This window comes from Zonotrichia leucophrys, chromosome 3 (genome assembly GCF_028769735.1).
Source record: "Zonotrichia leucophrys gambelii isolate GWCS_2022_RI chromosome 3, RI_Zleu_2.0, whole genome shotgun sequence".
NCBI lineage: Eukaryota > Metazoa > Chordata > Aves > Passeriformes > Passerellidae > Zonotrichia > Zonotrichia leucophrys.
The window spans coordinates 98,527,686-98,551,967 of NC_088172.1; the positions used below are offsets into that span (position 1 = coordinate 98,527,686).

A 24,282-nucleotide genomic window follows, 5' to 3' on the forward strand; every position below is an offset into this window, starting at 1 on the left:
GAAAGTGAAAACATTTCTTGATGTATCTTACAAAACTAAGAACACTTTTTCTTTCAGACTTGAAGCACTCTCAGTACCAAGTTTACATGATCCAAGAGCTTGGATCAGTCTACATCCTTATGGCACTGATCCAGTGCCAACAACAGCAGCAGCACACTGATCAAGGGACTCACATGAACATGTATGCACAGCTTAATTTATATTATATAATACACAATAATTTATATTATAAGCTTAATTTCAGGGAGAGAAATGTTTCTACTCTAAAAAAAAGGAAAAATCTGCCACAGGTTATGAAATATGTTCAAGGTTCTGAACACAAAATGAGGCAACGTAAGAAAGCCACATTCGGAACAGTTAGCTCATCTTGCCAACTCAGCATCAAAGTAAATTTTTACTGGATTCAAACTCAACCACATAAAAAGGCAGAGGCAAGATAGATATACATTCACCCCAGGCACACCAGAGCCTCACCCTATGCTTAAGGATCTTTCAGCTCCTTTCCATAGTAGAGGAATTGTACATGATTATGAATCGAGCACCATTATTAAAATGGAAGTTCAAACAGTTACCACAGGAAATAGCAGACTCAGCTTGCTGATAAAAGGCTTATCCTCATTGGTACAGTAGTTCAGAAAGTGACAGTATTGCAACACTTGGCCATATCTAAGCTGAGAGTTCTGTTATCTGAGATCACTCTAGACACCTCTACAGAGCAACAACCAGCAGTGAGTGTCTGGCTCTCTCTTCAGAGACAGAGATGGTATTTTCCTATGAGTGTCTTTCCTTCTAATCACTCCAGCATTTCTCATTTCACCTGTGATACATTAATGTTATACATATTTTGTCAAAACACTCCCTCTTTATAAGCTTATGAAAATTAAAAATGTACACAGTAACTTGAAAATGAAAAATATACAGTAACTCATACTTAAAAATTTCTAATTTGAAACACCAATTCATTCCCTCTTCCCTGCATTGACAATCTTATAATACATTTTCCATGCATGTTTTTTGCTTCTCTTCTCAATTCTAAAAAGCATGGCTATTTAATTATAAATTTCATACTCCCAGCAAGTTGCTACCTAAAATACTTGTAAACATTTAGAATGGAAACAAATAATTCAGCTGGCTCTTCCCTGTTTACCTGTTTATTTCTTTTTCTTACTACAAAACACTCCAGTCACAAGTTCCTTGTGAAACAAAACAGATTTTTTTTATCTCTCTGTCTTTTGCAATGCTCTATTAATGGCTCATTGCTTGAGTCATTGAAAACTCTGCTGTTGATACTACAGCCTGGACTGTGCAAGCAGATAGTTTTAAAGATAAGATATTGGTTGTAGATTTCCCAAGGTACTCTGCCTGCAGAGGAGTTGCTCAGACTCACAGGTGTAACCCAGAACTTATTCAAGAGGGCCAACCTCACATCTAATGAATAATCATACAGACTGTGTTTGTGGATTGAAGTGTCAGATTTTAACCCAAACAAATCCCAGGGTCCCTCAAAAGCTGTCTCTATGCAACAGAACATACTTCCTCTGTCTCCCCACTACCAAATAAAAAACCTTTTAATCCTCATGCCATAATTATGAATGGCTGCATAACCACATGGAGCACTACAGTGACTGAGGGTACTCCTGCCACTGGTCACTTCTGGAGTGTGTACATGCAGGGGAAAAAAACCTGATCATTTAAACATGAAACCAAATTAGAATTTCTATTTCATTATACTGGCAGTGAGAAGAGAGCTGTGAAAAAGTCTAGGCAACTCATTTAAATGAACATCTAAAAATGCTGAGAGCACTGGGTAAGCACAGAGAAAAACTTATCACAGTGCAGACCCATCTTCTGATGTCAGCTGCAACTCTGCAGGTAAGGACAGCACATAACCCTCATTTAGTTTGTTCACCCAATTAAACACAATAATTAGTTTATGCAAATACAAGAAACGGAGGAAACAGGATAAAAATCTGAAAAAGCTTGCATCCCTCAATCACTGCATGAATTAAAAGCCAAACAGAACAGAGCTATCAGGTGTAAGAAATTGAGAGCCACAAGAATTTAGCGGCAGCATTTAGAAGAATCAAGTTGACATATCCTTTGCTAAATATCAAAACAGTTTTTCTTATTTGGCATATTTTAGATGGCTTTGTTTAACTGACTGTCTTGGGGTGATTCATAATGATAAAGTGCTGTAATCTTATTTCAAAAGTCCCATACCTTCTCGGTGATTTCTCATGGGCAGCTCCTCACAGCACTGACTCCTTCTTCTTCACAGCACAGCCAACAAACTCCAACTCTCCTCACCCAGCTAACCCACTCTTTTGTAGCACTCATCATTATGGGACACAGCTGTGGCCTGTTCCTAATCTTTGGTGATTGGTACAGCTGCAACTCCTCAGGTGTGAGATTACCTTCTGCACTTTCTTTATTTTCTTACATTCTACCCCTCCACAATAACGTACCCTGTAACCACCTGAGGAGCATACACTCCTCCAATAAATAAATATACTGCGGTGGGTGGTGCATTTATTTATTTATTGGAGGAGTGTATGCTTCTATACATATATCTACATTCATCCATCTGTTCCTGGGTCTTTAGGACCCTGCAGCCGGGAATCTCAGTGGGGTGGGGGGGTTAGGAAGTTGGGGTTTGGGATTTTAGAAAGTTGGCTTTTGGAGTGGGCATTTTTAAAAGCTGCCCACCCAGGTTCATGGCTCTGCACAGCGTGGTGTTTGCTTCACACACGGTTCGATTTTTGCTCAAGCTAAAGCTTTATTTTTCTTCTTTTCTTAAGCAGTGTGTTAAATACAGTTTTAGGTTATAACAAAATGTTAAAATAGAAACTATGCTATGTAAGATACTTTTTTTCTAAAGAAAGGACTGGCACTGAGCAGCCACAGGATGTTATATTCATATTGTTGTTATCACATTTCTAGAGTCCCATTCCTTCTGGGTGGTTTTCTCACACACAGCTCTTCCCAGCAGTGCTGTTCCTGCTTCTTCATCAGGGCTCCCCCTGACCAGCCAGCCCACCCCCTTTTATCCCAGTTATCTTCATTAGCCACAGCTGCTGCCCAATTAAGAACATCACAGCTGCAGCCCATTTAGAACAGCTAGGACTGGGGCAAGGACACTTATACAATACATAGATTTTACTATAATGGGACACCTAAATCCTTCAGAGAAAGAGAATTTATTGCCCCATTATCAGGAGAAATGAACTTCTTCCTGCCTCACTCAGGCAGAGGATGCTGTCAGGATTCAGAGGAATAAGCTGACACTGACCAGACAGAATCCTGTGTTTGAATGGAATTTATGCATCATGGATGAGGTGTATGAATATGCAACAGGCTCTTACTTTTAAGGGTTAATCCTCTGTTAACATGGGCTTATTTTGCCCAGAAAAAGGTACCCAGCCTGTCCATAACTCTTTGTTTTTATTGTCTCATATTGTCTTAATTCAAATTGTCCAAATTTTAATTACTCTAATTGTATTACTATTTTTATAACCATTCTATTACTATTAAACTTTTAAAATTTTAAAAACAAGTGATTGGCATTTTTCACATTCCAGTGGGGTGGTGAGGTCTAGCAGTTTGATATTTAGCAGTTGTTTACTTTTTTTCCTACCTGTTGGCAACCTGTTTGTAAATAAACCATGGTTTTTTAACTATCCTCTATTAGTATTCATTTCTTATTGGTGGATAGAAATTATTGGAATCATAAAGGAGATAACTCGTTCCAGCATCTTCTTCTTTAAATTGTCTCAAACCAAGACACTGATAAAAGTATAAAAGTGGCTTCCTGGAACATTAATTAAATTTGAGTTTACATAAAGAAGAAACATGACACAAAATGGAAGCAAGAAAATACTACCCTCTCTTTTTTAAAGACTGAAGAGATGAAAATAAAGCAGTGCATTTATTTGAACTGTGCAGATGCTATGCATAATAAAAAATAGAGAGCCAGAATTAGGTGAGGCCTATCAGGATCCCAGATATGACACTATGCAGAAGACAGGGACTAGTAACCAGTCACCCACAGACATCTGTTCAGTATGTGAGCAAAAAGTGCCTCAAAGCCAATTACACTTCTCAACAATCCCATCTTAGGAATGTTTCTAGTGACTGTGTTGGAAAATGAACCTTAGAAGTGATGGTGTCCAAATCCATTACTTTACCAAAGCAAAATATACCAAACACCCAAGCTCACCCCCCTTCTATCCAATGACAAAAACCAAGATTTCAGCCAGCTGAAGGTTTTTTGCTGCCTTTACAGAAATTTACAGCTACAAGCACAGACTTAAGAGCTGTCATGGCAATTCAGTGGTGAATGAGGGAAAACAAGTGATAGATGGAGACTCACCAAGTAACTTTCTAAGCTCATACTACAACTGGTTTCATAGCAGTAACTGTAAAGCCATTAGACATACTTCCATTATATTAGACAGAGATAGAATCAAAATATTTCAGTGTAACACAATTTGGGATGTGACTCCAAGAATGGTTAAGGACTTAAATGGTGAAGGACTTAACAGGTCAAGTCAGAAAAAATGAAGACTAAAAGTAAATCAAAGCAAAAAGGTTTGTTAGCTAGGCAACAGAACAGTAAATAATCCTTAAACAACCCTCTCCCCATCACGTTTCATTCCAAAATCCTTGGTCATGGCTTAGCACACAATTAGCAGTGCTGTGACCCCACACAGTGCAACTGCTCCTTAGTGCAGGAGTCTTCCTATAACCATTCATCAACTGGGCCTTCTCTAATTAAAAATGACTCATAAAATGAGCTGCACTGTATTATTAAACTTCAAACAAACCAAAGCATATTTAACTAAATTAACTCCATACAGCGTCATGGTAAGGATTTTGAAATGTAGTGCTGGAGAAGGAACACCTGGCTATAAAGATCCTTTGAATAGGCAGAAAGGCCTTTCCTCTGTAAAATTCTCCAGGGACCCAAAAAGGCAAAAGGAGCAGAGCTGAGAGAAGGCACAGGCAAGGGAACACTTGCCAAGGTGCCCCTGCCTTGGCAGGGGGCTGCACTAGATGATCTCCAGAGGCCACTTCCAACTCTAACAATTCTGAGAAATCACTGAGAAAAACAAGATTACTGCTCCTGGCTTGCAGTTCAGCATGCCTTTCCTACTGCAAAGAACAGCTACTGCATCCTCCCAGGCTTAGGATTAGGGTTTTACAAAACCCAGCCTAAGTCCAGCAGTGACTGACAGAGAGGAACACCAGTCCCACACCAAACACCAACTGTGCCTCTAAAAAAAATCAATACTTAAAAGCAACATCCCAGGGCACTAAATCCAGCTTCCTTATAATGTTTCATAAACACCCAACAGCATCCCATAAACTCCAAGGTTTCAGCAGCTTACACTGGTAGGTTCTTCACAGTTTGCATGGTCACACACCAGTTTTCAGAGCAAGCTGCCTGCTGCCACAGAGCTGTGACAAAAACCATTTTCTCAGCTTGCCCCTTGCACCACACGCAGCTCTGTCTGCCCTGCTCTCAGGTGTGCCCTTTTCCATTGTGCCACAAACCATTTCCATCATTTTCTTGGTATGCTCAGATCCAATCCCATCCAAGTCATCCTCCTACACGCAACAGAGTCACCATGAGTCTTTGTGTGATATTCCTTTACCACAACACTTGCAAATTTACACTCACAGGTCTGTGTTTCCACTGCCTGTCACAATTACCACCCCTCTCTTCTGCCATGTGCTTTCCATTCCTGTGTCTCTTTTGTCTCTCAGCAGATCACAGGTGCACTCCTCCTGCAAAACTTCTCCATGCTACCAAAACACTGAACATAACAAGTCTTATTAACACCCTGAAGACCTATGCTAACTGTTGTCAGAGGTTCTTGAAGGAAAAGTGGAGTGTAAATATAGAATAATTTTTAAATTTTTTAAGAATCACATGGTTAGACCTGAGGGAGAGGGCAGAGGGAAGCAAAAGGGTGTGACAAAATTATTCGCCAACCCAGACCTTCAACCACCTAAATTATTCAAAACCAACCTGCAATATGTTCCCCTTCCTACCTTCATCAGCTCTATTCTCCTAAGATTTGTCTTTCCCTCACTGAAAACAACAAGATAGGGAGCAGCTTTCAGAATGTGACAAGTTGTGTGTTTTAAACACCTGAATCACATCAAGTGAGAGGAACAGCAGGAGCCTGATGGGCTGCCTGGGCTTTAAACCACTTTTCTTTTGAACTGGCTACACAAATTCAGAACAAGGGAAGAGGAAGAGCACTGGCAGTAGAATCAGACAGTTTTCCACGTATTGTTCCTAAATTAAACCATTAACTCTGTTATGTATATTATGCTCATATTTCATGAAAGAAAACGGTGTTTATTTCCCAGGCACATCTCAAGAACTGGGTGATGAACTCCTGTTCATACAGTAAATGCAGCAGACTGCCTGGCTTTTATATACATATAGAGATATAGATATATATATAGATATAGATATATGTAGATATATAGATATGTACATATATATATAGATAGATAGATATACATATTTTGAGCATAAACTGATAACTTTTAATCATGATGGCTCCCAATGAACTAGATAACAATCTCTCTCTCTCAAGCAGGTAGAAAAGGCTGCTGTTGCCAGATAAAGTAGGTTTCTTTCACATTTTAGAAGCCGGACTATACATCCCTGGCAGGTCCCTCCTCTCAGAGTTTTCTGTCTTCACCAGAGAAACTTTTCCGTCATTATAGAAGGACCAAAGCAACTTCCCAGGCAAGGACCCGCTGCTCTCCGCTCCACCAGGAGCCACTTCCCAACCTTCCCCGGAGGAGAAGAGCTCCAGCAGCCGCTCCTGCCGGCCAGAACGGCTCGGCCGAGCTCCGGGAGCCCCCGAATTCCCGGCAGAGCCCCCGACCTCCCGGCACAGCTCCTCCCCCGGTGCGGCTGTCACCGCCGGGACACGGAGCCGGGACACGGTGTTCACCCCTCGTCAGCGACACCGGCTCCGCGGCGGCCCCACACTCACCTGCGGTTCATTGGCCGCACTCGCACGGCCACCTTGACGGAGGCCATGGCTCATCCCGGCCGGCCCGGGCCGTCCCTCGGCACCGCCCGCCCGCCGCCACCGAGCGAGGCCGCCCCCAGCCTAGGCCCGGTCGCTATGGCGACCGCCAACCTGCCCCGGCGCGCCCTACGGCGGCCGCGCAGGGACAAAACGCTCCTCGCCGTTGGTGCGCCCGGCCGCGCTGGGGCGGGGAAGGAGGAGGAGGAAGAGGAGGAGGAGCTTTGAGAGGAGAAGCAGAAATAGGAACTGAGGGTGGGTGTATGGGAATTTCTCCATAGGACTACCCACCGCGGTATATTTATTTATTGGAGGAGTGTATGCTTCTATACATGCATGCATATATATATATATATATATATATATATATATATGCGCGCATATATATATACACATACGTATATACACACACGTTCATACATATACATACATATAGTCATATATATGCACATATATCATATATACACATATGTATACATACATATATAGTCATATATATGTACGTATATTATATATATACATAGATACATATATATATAGATACATATGTGTGTGTGTATATATATATAGTCATATATATATATGCACATATATATATCACAGGTTCAATTAGTTTGAAAAAGACCTCTGAGATCATCGAGTCCAACCTTTGTCTAAACACCATTGTATTGGCTAGACCAGGGCATGTCCAATCTTTCCCGAAACACTTCCAGGGACAGTGACTCCCCTGTCTAATCACTCCTTCTGTGAAGAAACTTCCTGAAGTCCAACATGAGCCTCCTCTGCTGTGGCTTCAGACCCTAAAGGGGTCATCTCTCACCTGGCTACAATCTCTTGGGTTATATATGGAAATCACTTGGTTATATATGCACATATGCATATATGTGCATATATAACCAAGTGCATATATGTACATATATGCATATATACATATATACATATATGTACATATATGTATACATATACAGCCCTCTGTATGTATATTTTTATATATGTATATTTTTAATATATATGTATATTTATATATTTTTAGAATTTAATTTATATCTATATAACTCCCCATTATACACAGAGAGAATTTTTATATATAGTGTTATAGATATATTTAATATAGAGAGCATATATATTATAAATAATATAAAACATTATATATATTTTATATAATGTTATATATATTTAATATAGAGAGCATATATATTATATAATAATATATATATACATATATATACATATATTATATGTACCTCTATCTATAGATGGGGAAGATAGCTGTATATTTCTATTTATCTTTGTATCTATCTGTCATTTACATCTATATGTATCTATATGTTTCTGCATATATCATAGAATTACTAGGATTGGAAGGGACCTCTGAAGAGCACCCAGTTCAACCACCCCATCAAGGCTCACAGATTAACAACCTGACCTGGGAAAAGAAGGAGAGCAGGATAGGGGAAGTGAGAGACAGAAAGACCCCATGCTTACATTCCAGAGGTGTGCAGGAATGAACCAGGGTCAGAGAAACACAGCCAGGATGGAAGAAATTTAGAGGATGATTGACTGGTGGAGGTGGTCAAAGAGGATGGGGTGGAAGGCTATCAAGCACTGAATGACAGCTGAAATCCAGGACAAAAAGAGATGCCATGGGGCTGGAGAAAGGAGAGGATGAAGAAAGAAGGCATAAAAGTGATGTCCCCAGTCCCCAGCAGTGCACAGATCAACTGAGAGACAAGGTGACCTTTGAATAGAAAGGTCAAGTTCAAGGAGTGATTTTATAGCAAACCAGAAACTATTATATGTTCAATTTTCTCAAGAAACAGGAGGAATGAGAACAAGAAGGTGCAAGGAGTTAAAGTCTAACTGGTGCAGCAGCTTAGAAGAAGAAGGAAGAAATATGTGTCCATATTGGAAAGACAGAGAAAGGAACAAAAAGTGAGAGAGGGAGAGAGCAGAGCACATTGCTGGAGATCCAGGAGGCTTTCAACAGCCAGACAGGACCTCTGACCTGCATGTCAGAGATTAAAAACTCTTCTGAAGTTTTGGAGATGGAAAAGAAAGTAGTGAATTTGTAATGTGGATTTTTCCTGAGATTTTCAGTGATGTGTAAGGACAAACACAGGGTAAAGATGCAAGGAGGGAGACAGCTTGTGTTGCTGAGATAAACTCCAAGGGAAAGAGAGGCAAGCCAGAAGTTTTGGCAGCAGTGTGAGAGTGTTGCGTACCAGAGATGACAGGAGGAAGGGATCAGCTCTGCCATGTCAGAGAGGGGTTACAGTGGGAGCGAAACGACAGGAGTGTTGAGAAATCACAGAAGGAGCAATATTTCCTTAAAAATCAGCCAAGGACTGAGTCACCCTAGAGAGCTGACACACTGCAGCAGCCAAACATCCAGGCAGAGGAACCTCCACCAATGCACTGGGCAAACTGATTAAAACCTATTGAAAACTTCATAGAGGACTCTGGGAGATGTGCAGTAAGCCGACAAGGAATAGCAAAAACACATTAGAAAAATATAAAAATAAGTTTAAAAATTTATAAGAAAAAGATAGATGCATGTATAAAGCATGCATGTACATCTGTAAAAAGATGTACAACTGTAAAAAAGATGCACACAGATGCTTAATAGATAAAAAAATAAAAGCAATGGTAAAAGCTACACATGGCTTCTAAGAAAGCCAACCAAGATGTAGCTCAAACTCTAGAGCATCTAATAACTCCTCCCAAACTGTTGTGCTTTCCCTATTTCTGCTTAGCAAAGCTTTTGAAGAAATACACCTTGTTCAGTAAATACATGTCCACGTGCTGTGTTCGGAGATATTCAGCCATCAAGGGCACATGAGCTTCTCCACACTCAGAGAAAACACTTTTCCACCTCCAGAATGAGTGCCCATTGGAGCTGGACCAGCTAAGGCACCCACAATGCACCTGGCATAAAGCAGTAAAAAATCCCCAGGCTTTCCCATCCTCCTAAAATTCTCCACGCTTTGCTACTTCAGAAAGTTCTTTCCTTCACCAGGCCAGGACATGAATGCTGTGTGCATTCTGTGGAGAGTAAAACCCAACCTGGTTTGGTGCAGCAGTGTGGATGAAGCCTTGTCCATGGGATGTAGCCAGCACTGAGTGTTCCTCTTTCTTACTCCTCCCCCTGGGCTCAACAATGAGTTTGCTTGAAGCTCTCAATGGTTCTGTCTTCCCCACGAAATTATTACACACCATCTGCCATTTCAGTCAGGGTCAAGTGAGTTTTACAAGAGGAGGACTCAAAGGAAGGCTGCTTTCCCAGGGTTAAGCTGTTTCCTGTGGTTAAGCTGCTCAGTGGATGTTCTAAGGATTGAGGCTGTAGGAAAGTCACTCTGTTCTCAGCCTGGCTTCTACAAAACTTGTCAGAAAGGATTATTTTTGAGCCTTCTAGACATAGATCGGTCTCAGTTTAGGAGAAAATGCTCTGGAATGAGTGTTTTCTCTAAAGAAAAGGGCTTCAGCAATCTCTTCCCACGGATCAGAAATGAGTGGTAGTGGATGAAAGTGAAAACAACCGAATCATTTATTGACCAAGTGCCCACACAGCATGGGGAAAAAAAAGAATAAATGCTGAATAGTGAATTGTCAGAACTTTACTCCACATCACAACAAAAGGAAACCTAAACTGCCAGGGAAGAGAAAAATAAAGGCTGGCCACATGGCAGGGAAGAACAAAATGGCAGCAGCTTCTATCTCAGGGAAGGAAAATGTTCATGCAGCGGTTCAGGGAAAACACAGATGGGAACCTGGTGAATCTCTGATGTTGGTCTCCTCTTCACAGCAGGTGAAGCTGCTGGATTTAGGGTCCTTTCTTGGGCTGGGTCAGCTTGTCTGAGTCCAGGCAGGGCCAAGCAGTTTCTTGGGTCTCCAGTGGTCCATGGCCAATGCTTCTTCCATCGATTCTGATCTCAAAACAAAACCAAACCAAACAGTTCAAGGAAAAAAAACAGGGAAAAGGAAAAAAACCCTTCTTGCCTGAGCTAACAAAAAACCAAGCTAGCTAAGCAACAAAGTGCTGCTGGTCCCAACTGCACCCAGCACGCTCAGGTGTGAGGCTTTCGGAAAAACCCCACCAGAGCCCCAAGCTCAATGTCCGTCCCCAGAGCCACCTCAAAGCCACCACAACCATTTCTGGGCATGGAGCAGATGATTAGTGAATAGAGAACCATCATAAAATCACCCCAAGACAAGGTCAAAGTAGACAGCCCCCCCGCAAAAAAAACCAAAATAAAGGTATGTAAATATACATACCCACACAAAGCACCTCAACCTCTTTTCTTTAAAAACCTGGTGAAAAATACAGCTGTCAGTTTCTAAATTCTAAATGTTTTACACTCTGAAACACCTGGCAGAATGACAAACCCAAATCCTAACCAAACTCAAGACACATGCATTCCCAAATACTCCTCTGCTCCTTTGGTATGTCTTTAATAACCTGTGATTCAGATAAAATTAATAAAGCATTTCAACTGATTTTCCTTGCATTGTCACAAAAAAAAAATCTCTGCTACCCCTCACTAGAAGTCCAGAAAGCAAGTTCCACCTGCAGTAGAAATTATCTTCAGACTCAAAGGTGGGATCTGTGGAGCTGCTGTGGATCTCCAGTATTGCAATGACCTTAGACAGTCACTGTGGTGAGAGAAGGACGAGAATCTTGTTTCTTGATCAGAAGGCTTGATTTATTGATATAAGATATATAATACATTATAACTATACTAAAAAGAATAAAGAGAGAGCTTGCAGAGAGCAGCTATGCCAAGAATAGAATAGAAGGAATGAATAACAAAGTTCTGTGTTCAAGGAATCTCCCCTGAGCGGCTCCTGTGATTGGCCCTTAGTTGGAAACATGCAAAATGAGCCAATCACAGGATCACCTGCCACATCTCACAACAGCCGATAACAATTTGTTTACATTCTTCTTCTGGGGCCCTTTGCTTCCCAGAAGATGGACAAATCCCAAAGAAAGGATTTCTATGAAGAAATGTCTGCGACACTCCAGCCTGCCCACAAGAAGACAAGAAGTGCTGCACTGGGCTGACTTGTGACCACCTCCTCCTGCCTTTCCTTCCCGCTCTTATCTGGGCCCTTGCAATGCACCTGCACATTCAGAAACACCTTCGGGCACTCATCATCCTTTCCTGGGACTGCAAAACAGGTCCCAGGCACACAAGATGGATGAAAGGCTGGACCTTACTAATAATGGGTGATGCTGAGTCTTCCATTCAGGCCCTTCTGATGCACACTCCCCTTGACAATGACCACTTGCCTTTCCTTGCATCCATATGCAAATACCTGGAAGGACAGGAATTAATGACTTGCCATACGGTTTACCTCTTACCTGCTATAATACTCCTGTCCTATCACAGTTTGAAATATGTTTCTAAGGAGGAGACATGGTGCAGGACCTCTGTCTGAGCTTGCTGAGATACCCTTCCAGCTGGCAGAGCAGGGAGGGGACAGAAGGATGGGCATCTCCCCACCCGTGGGATTCACCACTGGGCTGGAGCTCATCATCAGCCCCACATCAGTTTGTAGAAAAACAAATTAGCATTTGGTAATTTGATGCAGAAAGGTCAATACTCACTGCTAGAATGATTAAGAGAGTCCTCCATGGAAGGTATTACCTTGTCATGGATCAGTTCATCAGGAAAGTTATTCATCTCTCCAGTCCTGGGAGTCCTTTGGAGAAAACACTTGCTCAGCATCGTCCTCCAACCCTGCTGCTGCAGAGCTTTTTACACCTGAGGTGCCATGAAGACTCAGGTGTCATTTCTGCTGTCTCTGCTGAAACAGTTTGTAAACTCTTTTACCTCAGCCAGAAGAATCCTCCTTCTTCTTGTGTGGTGTTTGTGAGGTCCCCAGGACAAGGTGAGAGATGAGAATTTGACTCCATGTTCTCAGAAAGCTGAATATAATTGAATAATATAATTATAACTGAATAATATAATTATATTATATTATATTATATTATATTATATTATATTATATTATATTATATTACATTACATTATATTATTAAACTATAGAGAAAGAATACATCAGAAGGCTTCACAAGAAAGAATAATAAAAACCTGTGACTGACTCAGCCCGACACAGCCTGACTGTGATTGGTCATTCATTAAAAACAATTCACATGGAACCAGTCAAACATTCACCTGTTGGTAAACAATGTCCAAGCCACATTCCAAAGCAGCAAAGACAGGAGCAGCAATCAGATAATTATTGTTTTCACTCCTCTCTGAGGCTTCTCATCTTTCCAGGAGAAAATCCTGGGCAAAGAGGATTTTTCAGAAAATGTCATGGTGGCATTCTTGGACTGTTCTGATTTTCCAATCTGTCAAAAGTATGAGGAACAAACAGTATTGCTGATTTCCAGCAGCAGACATACACAGTCCTTCTAGTCCATGCACACAGTCTGCTTTCCTGAGTTCATTCTCAAGCCACATTTCAGCCTGTATTCCTACCCACTTTGCACAAATCCCTTTTGTACATTTACTTGTATTCCAGTAGAGGAGCCTGCCACAGACAACTTCTCAAGGGGATGAGTGGCCCTCTGCCAGTCCTAGTGAGGGCAGGGCTTCACTACAGCTTCCCAACTGAAGGCCCAAATGGAGCCATCTGATGGATGAAAAATAAAGGATATCCTGGTATTACAAATTTAACAAACTACTATGCAAATTCACATTAAACAAGTAGAAATATCTCATTTCCAGCAGCTCTCAGCATGCAATTTCAAGTAAATAAGCTCGACATTCTCATTGGTAGCTGGATATTTTTAATGAGCTGCCACTAGCGCTGGGATTTCGTATTTCCCACTTTGATGTTTCCTGCCCTTGTCTTTTCCTTTTTAATGAAATACCATGGACATCATGCCAATCCACCTGCCAGGGTGATGCCAGAGGACGTGGGTAGGAGTGAGGGCTTTGGGGCAGCCCAGGAGGGTCACTTGGAGCTGGCACTGCCAGCACCATCCTTGGGAGTATATAATAACTCAAATGAGTTATGATATTATATATCATTGAGTTGGATCAGGGGAATCAACCCAGCAAAGACTCAAGTCACTGAGTGTACAATCATCATTTCTAAGCTGTTAGGCTTGATCCAGAACTGAACCAGAACAGCTTCAGCCAAAGCTTAGTTAGAACTGAACTGCAAAGTCACCAGCTGCTTTGATCTCCTGATAATTGCCTTGTTCACTCTTCTACAAACTCATTTTTCTTCTGCTGTGCTTTCCTCTTCTGTTCAGTTTCAAAGCATTTTAAACATGCTTCATGTGGAAATAAGCAAATAAGGTATATAACAGGGAAGGAAATGTACTGCTCACATTTAGATGTATATTCTGGAGGAGACAACTTACTCCTCTGACACACAACTGTCACCTTGAACTCCAGCTGTGAAAACACAGCCACTACATTTTCATTTCAAAATATTCATGGGAGATGGCCTTGCACAACAGAAGTTTGCCCTACACAGAAACTTTTCTCATTACAAAGAGCACTCTTTGAGCTTCACAGAGTACGCTCTAACATTTTAAATGCGTTTCTGGCTTCTTAGAAGTGAGGTTGTTTTTTGTCCCCTCTCCTGCTTCACTTTCACTTAAGGAGCCTGATAAGGGAAAGCATGCTACAGAGAAGTGGAAATGAAGAATAAGTGGCTGTATTTGACATTTAATTTCTGCACAGTTGGAAAGAGAAATAAGATTGTCTATTGTTCAACTCATTAATTTTCCCATCCAAGAACATCCAATCACCCAAGAACACAGCAGTATGTTGCTTCATTATCAAATATAATAGGGAGATGTTCTGATAATTTTTTTCTTATCAAGTTCTATTATTTACAATTCATGGACAGTGTCAGTCTCTGAGCTCTCTCTTTTGCTCTTTTCTGGTGCATCATTCAATTAACACCAAGGCAATCTGTTGTGCCCAAAAGAAAACATGACAAGGCCTGATAAGCAAGCTGCAGAAAGATCTAATAATGTTTAATGAATTACTGCAGTGCCGTGTTCAGAGATGTTCCCCTGGCAGCACCCTGGGATTTACACAACACATTAACATGTCACTACCAGGGATCAAGAACAGCTGTATTTTTTGAGGCTGTGTCAGGGACAAGCTCTTGGATTTGCCAGTGCAGTTTTATCCATGAGGCCAAGGAAATAAATGCCTTGTATACAAACAGCACTGCCATTTACTCCTGGCTTTTTAAAACACAGGCAATGCATTCCCCATTACTCCTCATTCAAGAACCCTTTGTATCACTTTTATTGGTGTTAGAGACAGAGGAAGTTGGAGGCTGCAAAGTCTCTTTCAGTGAAATCTCTCACAGAATTTCCAGCCAGACATGAGACTGAGTACCTACATTGCCATCTTGTGTGCCCCAACAAGTCTCAGTGCTGGAGGACCAGAGAATTTATCACTGAGAGCCATTTCTTCATTCTCCATCTGGAAAAGCAAAGCAGATAATGTTCATGGTGACATCCCCAGGAAGAGATAAAGGCTGGGAAGGGCACCTGTCAGGCATGGTAAACCAGGAACTCAGCTGTTTGCTGTCAGGGTATCTAGATTTCAGGTAGGGAAATGTTCTTCAGTCTTCATGGATCTTTGAAAACATCAGGCTGCATGAGTGGCATGAACAGAAGCTTTCCTGGAGGCCAAAGAAGGTTTGGTTGATGGCACATGAGAAAAGAATAATAATAATTAACCTTTCTTCCGTATTTCCAATGTTATGACTTTTCCTTCTCATGGCAGAAATTTCTTTTTCCTTTGCCAGAGAGGTTGAGGGTAGGAATTTGTGAGTTATAGTCACTGTGGGTTTAGTGGACCCAATAATGAATGTTTGAGGCTGGACACTGGAAGTTCATGGGCACAAAATTATCTCTGCATGTATTTTACACACAATTTGTTCCATGGTATTTTTTCCCCCTTTTCATTTTTTATTCCTTTTTTTCCAATGGAAATGAAAGCAAGTGACATAGGCAAGCTTAGAATAAAATAAGAAGAAACTTGGGAAAATACAAATTCATGCAAAGCTGAAGGTAAAACACTGAAAAGCACTGAGAAACATTGTACTGACTTCAGTGCAATTTGATGAATATCCACAGGGAAAAACAGACAAATAACATTCTTAGAATAAAGTTCCCTGGATAAAGCAAATTTGGAGAGAAACAAAGAGGTTTTTCTGAGTCAGTATAGAGCACATTTATGTCCTAATACACTACTATATGAAATCTTGTATTTAATGCTAACATTAGATTCAGCAGAAAAACAGAGTGGAGTATGGGTCAGCTGCCTTGATGAGATAAGGCTTTATCTGTAATCCCTAGGAAGAAGGATGGTGGAAGACTGAGCTGCTCAATATGGTAATAGCCATAAGAAAACTATTTGGGGAGGTACTTGAAAGGCAGTCCACACACCTTCAAGAAATCTACAGATTCCTCTTGGCTGAAATGGGAGATTTAGGCAGTCTGGAAGGCCATTTTCCTGACACTGAAAATGAGCATAACTATGTTTCTATTCAGGCTGGTAAGCCAAGCCTAGCACCCAGCATGCCAGGCATTCCCAGGAGCTGGGAATTTCAGGGGGCAAAAGACACTTTGAGGTAAGAGACAGCAGAGGGTGAGGTAAGAGATTGCTGCTGGGGATGGGGAGGGCAGGGGGGCTCCTGATGGAGAGAGGAGCCATGGGAAGCATGGGATGAAAGAGAATGACTGACTGATGGACACAGGCCCTGTTTCTGCATGGGGTGGGCAAGGGAAGATTCCTGTTTTTATGAGGGACCATCATAAAAACCTCACTGCTTATATCCATCCTTGCTGTTCCTACCTGTTCCCTGGAGCTCTATTGAACTGACTCCACTTTTGTTGTCCAAAAGATAAAATAAGCTTCAACATTGGCTTCAAAGGCCAGCTTTGCCCAAATAAGGAGTCTCAGGATTTTCCCTCCTTTGTAAAGCAGCTGAGTGGGTAGAGTTTGTGTGCTCTCCAAAATTGCTATCAGTTTGCTTCAGCTCCTTTTCTACAGGTACCAAGGCAATGAAACCCCTTCCCAGACCTGGCCCTTGGAAACTGGGTTTAGGTCACAGATGAGTCTTCATTCAGTGATGCAAAACATACTGTTCATGAGCTGGAAAGGGATGTTTAGGCAAAACCATTGAAGAGCCCAGCCCAAAAAACCCCCCAGATTTGGGGACTGATGTATATTTTACATAGGCTTTGGGGGGAAGTTTAGCAAGAAACTAAACAACATCAGAAAGATTTTTTTCTTTCAAGTTTACCAGTGTTACCTAATCCTGGCTCCTTTCAGAAGTAACCCTCACTGTCACTGTAATACTTTATGAAAAATCCTTTTGCCAGGATTTCTTCTCCTGAGAAGATGAAAAGCCTCAGCTGTTCCATGTTCTGCTCCTCTGGGATATAGTTTGCAGATTGTTTATCTAAACATGTGAATTGTTTTTAGTTAATGGCCAATCACAGCCAGCTGTGTCAAACTGAGTCTGCCACGAGTTTTTATTATTCATTCTTGTCTGCCCTGCTGATGTCTCTTCTCTCTTTCTTTAGTATAGTTTTAATATATCATTTTCTTTTAATATAATATCATAAAATAATAAGTCAACCTTCTGAGAACTTAAAGTCAAATTTTCATCTCTCACCTCATTCTGGAGACCCTCACAACACCACAACACCTCACTAATAAGACAATATTCACTTATTACTTAGCAATCTTTAAATCTGCAACAATTGACTAGGTTTAGTGGTAGACTTGGAAGTGCTGGGTTAACAGTTGGACTCGATCCTAAAGGGCTTCTCCAACCTAAACTATTTAATGAATCTTTGATTTCTTTTTTAATAACATCTGCAAAAGGCATTAGACAATGGTCCCTCAAATTTACATTCAAACCAAGCCAAGTGAAGCATTTTAATAAAACTACATCTTGTCAATCTCACCTCATTGCATTTCCTTGATGACATAAAATTAGATTAGGATCACACAAACTAGAAAAAGAAAAACAGGTTTTATATGTCAGTAACTTCATAGAGAGGAAGTATTTAACATGACTAAAAAGAATGCATGTCCCAAACTAATGCACATAGCATTATTTTAGTGCTCCTCCTTAAAAACAAAATCATGGCATGGAGATTAAATCATATCCCACTGGAAAAGAAAGAAGAGTGAAGAAGACCTGAAGCAGCTTTTAATTTCAATTGTCCACTTTCCTGCTTAGTGATGTTTCACTGACAGATCAAACACTGCTGGTCAGAGGCAGCACAGTGCAGCCCTGCACATCCTCCTGCCTGAAGGAAGAGGGAGAATCAGCTGGTTTCAAACCAGAGATGAAATAATTCTGTTGGAGAGGCACCAGTTGCCTTTCAACTGCTGAATTACTGATCCAGAAATAAAAAAAAAGTTTTAAAATTGCAAAATCACACCTGCTGTGTGAGGATTACATTAAAAAGTCGCTACTCTTCACTAGAGTTCAAAATATTCTAAGGGTACAAATGTTGTTTTGCTCAATATTTCAATTGATATAGTTTCCTATATTTGCTATTAAGTGTAACAACTATGACAGTTATTTCAATATCACTTTCTTATTGGCAAAAGTTGTGTGTATAAACACATAAAACACTAACACAGTGCTGTACTGATAGCTGACTGCATAAAAAACCCAATAGCATTTATGTGGGCTGTGAGAAGCATCATTGCTGCTATAACAATAATGGCATATTCACAAAATTTACATGGGATATTGTTGTATACATACTTTAAGATGATGAGTATCACCAGAGAGAAACTGTTTCCCCTCCTTGCCATGGAATAAGAATAGTAATATTATTGTTGGCAGTAATTATTAATATTGCTAACAAAATGTCTGGAGTATCCACTCAGCTGTGGTGTTTGTGAGGTCCCCAGGATGAGGTGAAAGATGAGGAATCTGACTCCTTGTTCTCAGAAGGCTGATTTATTATTTTATGATATATATTATATTAAAGAACGCTATACTAAAACTACACTAAAGAAAGAGAAAGATTACAGACAGAAGGTTACAAAGAATGATGATAAAAACTCATGACTGCTTCCAGAGTCCTGACACAGCTGGACTGTGATTGGTCATTAAGTAAAAACAATTCACAAGAAACAATCAAACATGCATCTGTTGGATAAAGCAACAGGAGAAGTGAATCAGATAATTATTATTTACATTTTTCTCTGAGGCTTCTCAGCTTCCCAGGAGAAGAAACCCCGGCAAAGGGATTTTTCAGAAAATATCACGGTGACACTCAGTCAAGCCAGAAAATCCATGGTGGCAGATACTCCGCAGCTCTTTCTGTGCTGAAAGTCTACAGCCTGAATAAAGAAGATAGGCAACAGAACACAGGAGGAAAGAAGGGAAAGGAGATGCAGAGTCACACAAGAAGTCAGTGGGAACAGAGGTTTTATGAACCATGAGCTTACAGCCCAACACCTGGATCACACAGACTTCAGGGAAAGAGCACAGCCAGAACTCAGTGTCTGTTGTTTTGGAAAACCAGAGAACAGCTCCCAGCATCCCTCACCTAATCCTTCTGCTGCTTCAAAAGAAGCAAAAAGCCAACAATGGAATGTTCTGCTTGCATTTTGTCTCCTGACATGTCATGTCACAGAGAAAGAAGCTCTGACTCCAAACAAAACCCAACCTGCTCATGTATGAAATCCAGTCTAGTAAATCAATGATGCCCTGAAATTTAAGTAGGTGCAATTTTAAGGTACATTTCCCATGCAAAGGCTGAAATGAAACACCTCATAATAGTGTTTAGTCAGAAGACAGGTTGCTAATCCCACATGGAAAAGCAGCATTAATCAGTTTCTACATGCTGAAAACAAAGAAGCGGCAGAGAATATCTTGCAGGCTGAACACAGATCACAGTTTTCAGCCAGTATGTTTAGAATTTATCCCTAAGCCTCCTGTCAACCAACAGAGTCCCAAAAGACATTCCTCTGAGGGTAATTTGCTTAGTAATTCCATCACAGACATCTTCCAGGTGCCCACCCACCACCAAGCCTCCACAGAGTCAGCATTCATCCACCAGGGAAAGGCATCTTGCACTTTCAGTGCACATGGCACTTGCTCTGGAGAGAAGCAGAGATCCGTGACATCTCTCTTTTTGTTGTTCTGCTTTGTCCTCTTGCAGAAGAGCTCCTCCAAGGAATGAGCTCTGCCTTTTTAATCTCCCCATTTTCATGTCCCATCAGCTGGAAAGGTGTATTGGCTCTGACCAAGGGGAAGTTCACAGCCCTCACATGTAGCCACATTTCTCTTCACAGAGAAAATCAAGGCACGTTTCTTCCCAGGAATATTTCACATTCTCTGAACCTCAAGAGAAAGGAAAAACTATTCTCATCTCATTTGCTGTGCCTGTGTTTGTGCCAAAGTAAAATACAATATAAAAATTGTTTACCCAAAGTGATGGTGTTTTGTTTCCTTGGCCTGACAGGGCCAAGCATGTGTGTGTATCAGGACTGCCAGCTGACAGTCACAAAATTCTGTGCAGTTGTGTGCAAAGTTAAGTACTTAACAAATTGAATTTAAATGTGATGTAATATAGTATAAAATAATGTAGTAATTAATAGATAATATTAATTACTATAATTAATATTATATATTACTTACTATTACTATTAATTACTACTAATTAATATATAATATTAATATAATATATAAAAATAATATAATAATAAAGTAATTAATCAACCTTCTGATAAGATGGAGTCAGATGCATTATTCTGTACCCCTCATCATGAGCAAAAATATCCACTGTACTCACAGTGCTGTGCCTTGCCCTGGTAGCTGCCAGGGCATTGATAACAGAGCAGAGTTTTGGCTGCTGCTGAGCAGCCCCATCCCTCTGGCATTCCTTCCCCCACCAAAGGGGATGGGAGTGGGCAAGATCCTGGGTGGGGACACCACCAGGCCAGCTGGCCCAAATTAGCCAAAGGGATATTCCATACTGTATGATGTCAGCACAGACATAAAAGCTAAGGGAGGGAGGCAGAAGGGGGGCATTTGTGAATTTTCAGTGTTTGCCTTCCAGAGGAATATTATGTGTGCTGAAGCCCTGCTTCCAAAGCAGTGTCCAAACATCCCTGCTGATGGGATGTAGAGACTGACTATTTTTTCTCTTTAGCCCATGCACACACAGATCTCTGCTTATCTCTTTCTTTTACTGAAATAAAGCTGCCTTATCTCACCCTGCTGCTTGTTCTCCATCTTATTCTATGTCCCAGTGGGAAAGAGATACAGTATTGTATTTGCTGGGAACGTCCTGACAAAGGCAGGAATGATGCATCTGACTCCATGTTCACAGAAGGCTAATTTATTATTTTATGATACTATATTATATTAAAGAATACTATACTAAAGTATGCTAAAGAATACAGAAAGGATATTTACAGAAGGCTAAGAAGATAATGAAAACTCCTGACCCTCTCAAGAGTCCGACACAGCTTGGCCCCAGTCGGTCAATGAGCCAAAACAATTAACATAAAACCAATGCAACAATCACCTGTGGGCAAACAATCTCCAAACACATTCCAAAGCAGCAAAACACAGGACAAGCAAATGAAATAAGAAATATTTTCCTTTTCTCTGAGGCTTCTCAGCTTCCCAGGAGCAAAATCCTGGGTGAAGGGATTTTTCCAGAGAATGTGAATGCCACAATAGAGCAGCTGCGTGGGCACCTGGCACCCAGCCAGGGTCAACCTGCTGCAGAAGGTCAAGCAAGCAGCACATTTACCAGGGCTCTTCCTTCAGAACTTGGGTAATTCCTCCCACAAGATTGATTTTGTTTCTCTCAAAAGACATTTACCAGAAGTTAGAGCACGTTTTTCCCTTTGGAGATGATTGCCATCAGCACTAGAAGAGCTCCTCAAGATTGCTAAAAGGAAATGCCATCTCACGCTATCTAATTTCCAAAACAGCCTCTTGTGCATGCAAGCCCAGAGCAGTGCTCATGAGTTCTGCAGCGCTTTCTGTCATGCACATTATTACAAATTTAAATATTTCCCAAGAAGTGCTGTTTGAATAACTAAGAACAAGATACATGTTTGCTGCTTTCAGGAGGAGGGTTGCAATTAAAGACACATAAATGACAGCCCAAATATCAGAAAAACAGAGCCTTTTCCAGGGTGACAGGAGCTGGCAATGGCAAGGAGACATGCAGATGTCAGTGTACATGTTCTTATCCCCACTGCTGTTTCAGCTGAGCTGCACTTCCCACTAAGCATTTAAAAATGGCATATTGGGTCATTCTAGAACAACCAAGTATACACAAAGATTGTTTGTCTTTAAGATTAAGGAACAGAAGGGGCAAAAGCAGGTCTGTATTTACAGGATACTCAGCCCCCTGACTTGCAAGAAGTCTCCTGTGTAAGAGTCCAGCAGAACTCCAGTGTAATGAGATGTTTCATGGGGCTTTTCTATGCCTTGGAAATTTCAGCCAAATTACAAGTGATAAGTCAAAGTGAAAATTACCTGTTGCTTTAAAAAAAAAACAAAAAACTTTGATTTCCCTGAAGTCTTTGCTATAATTCACTGCATTCCTAATATACACATTTGAACAAATTATTCTGAAGGAGTGCTAAAAATCAAGGAAGCAGAATCATAAGACTTTTCAAGGTTCCATTACCCTTACTAGAGATTAATCCCTTGAAAGTCAGCAGGACAGCATAAAGTACCCTGTATGGAACAAACCATTAAAAATTCTATTATTTTATGAATGCATAATCAAACTTAAGTCTTTGCCCCTGAGCAAACACTAGAAGATGCTGCACACAAGAATAAAAAAAAAAATAAAAGCCCTCAAATTCACATAAAATCCTGACCACTGCATCCCCCCCCTTGGGACTTATCAAAGGCATGTCTTAATTCTGCTCCCAGGCAAGATTATCTACAAAAGCCTCATCTTAATTTCTTTGCCTCTTGCAGTGAAAATATGAGCATCTCTTGACTTAATAATTAATGACAACACTTGATGGACCCTGATCCTTGCAGATGCAAGTCACCTTAGCTGTTAGAAAACAAAGAGCACAAATATTTTATGCATGAGCACAATAGACAACAAAGCCACATTCTACAGGGTAGAGGAGGGCTTTCAGAGACCTGAGATGATGCTGTGGTTGGCTTGAGCTCTTCTAGTATTCTACATTTCTGTAAATCCATTAGCCAAACAACACTCAGGAAAAAATGGCAGGCTGTCCAACATTCATGTTTGCAAATGATAGAGATCTCATGTCTGCAAAGCATGGGATTAATGCCACTGCCCTGTGTCCCTGTCATCAAACTGGCATCCCTACACTTTCATTGTTGTTTCCTGGCAACAAGGCATGGAGGCTCTTTTAGCAATGTAACAATCTGTATTCACCCTGCAGACAGACCTTTGTGAAGGGCCCTGCCAGAATGAATGAGTGGATTAGTGCTCCTACAACATCAGACTTTAACAGAAAATCTTTTTTTTTTTCCTTGCATGAGGAAAGTATAATTCATGCGATTATTTTATCTAAAAATCACTTTTTTTTTTTTTCTGTGTAGGTTTTTTGGGGGCCATACCATGTGGGTGTCTCATCCCTGAAGTGTTCAAGGCTGGGTTGGATGAGCCTTTGGGCACCCCGCTCTAGTGAAAGGTGCCCCTGCCCATGGTAGGGGGGTTGGAACAAGATCATATTTAGGGCCCCTTCCAATACAAACCATTCTATAATTCTATAATTCAATGAGATTTTAATGATGAATTTCAGTTTTCATGTTTGGAAAGAGGCTGAGGACAACCCTTTCCTCTGGGGGAGGCTTGGACCAGGTGGCCACCCAGGGTGACCACCACAACTATTTGATTCTAGTGATTTGTCACAGCACTTCAAATCCATTTTCCAAGCTTGATTAGCAGCAGCATGATTTGTTTTGTGTAGAATGTGATACACAAGCACCATCTAGAGGATATAAAGGAGATGGGGATGGCTGTAGTTGACTACAGCAACAGCTGACTGCTGTATTATAGGAGGAAAAATTTTAAAGTTCCCCATGACTCAAATACTGCTGCTGAAGTGGCCTTAGCCCCTAGGGTTAATAGTTATAACAATTATTCTGACTTTTGTTGCCTCTGGGATTTGCTTGTTTTTGCCTGGCTCTTCTTGCTTTCCTTTCCCTCACCCAATTTCTTGATGATAGCAAGAGGGTGAGGGGA

The 24,282-nt window shown here is 40.9% G+C and overlaps 1 protein-coding gene across 2 annotated transcripts in view; it reads right to left on the reverse strand.

Annotated features, from left to right (window-relative positions):
* KIF16B (kinesin family member 16B) overlaps positions 1 to 7,113 on the reverse strand; it is a 138,900-nt gene extending 131,787 nt beyond the window's left edge. For both annotated transcript variants that reach the window (XM_064709461.1, XM_064709460.1), the window contains exon 1: positions 7,020 to 7,113. In XM_064709461.1, the coding sequence (XP_064565531.1) occupies positions 7,020 to 7,066 (47 nt within the window). In that variant the 5' untranslated portion in view covers positions 7,067 to 7,113. The remainder of the gene's footprint in view (positions 1 to 7,019) is intronic.
* Positions 7,114 to 24,282: the final 17,169 nt, after the last annotated feature.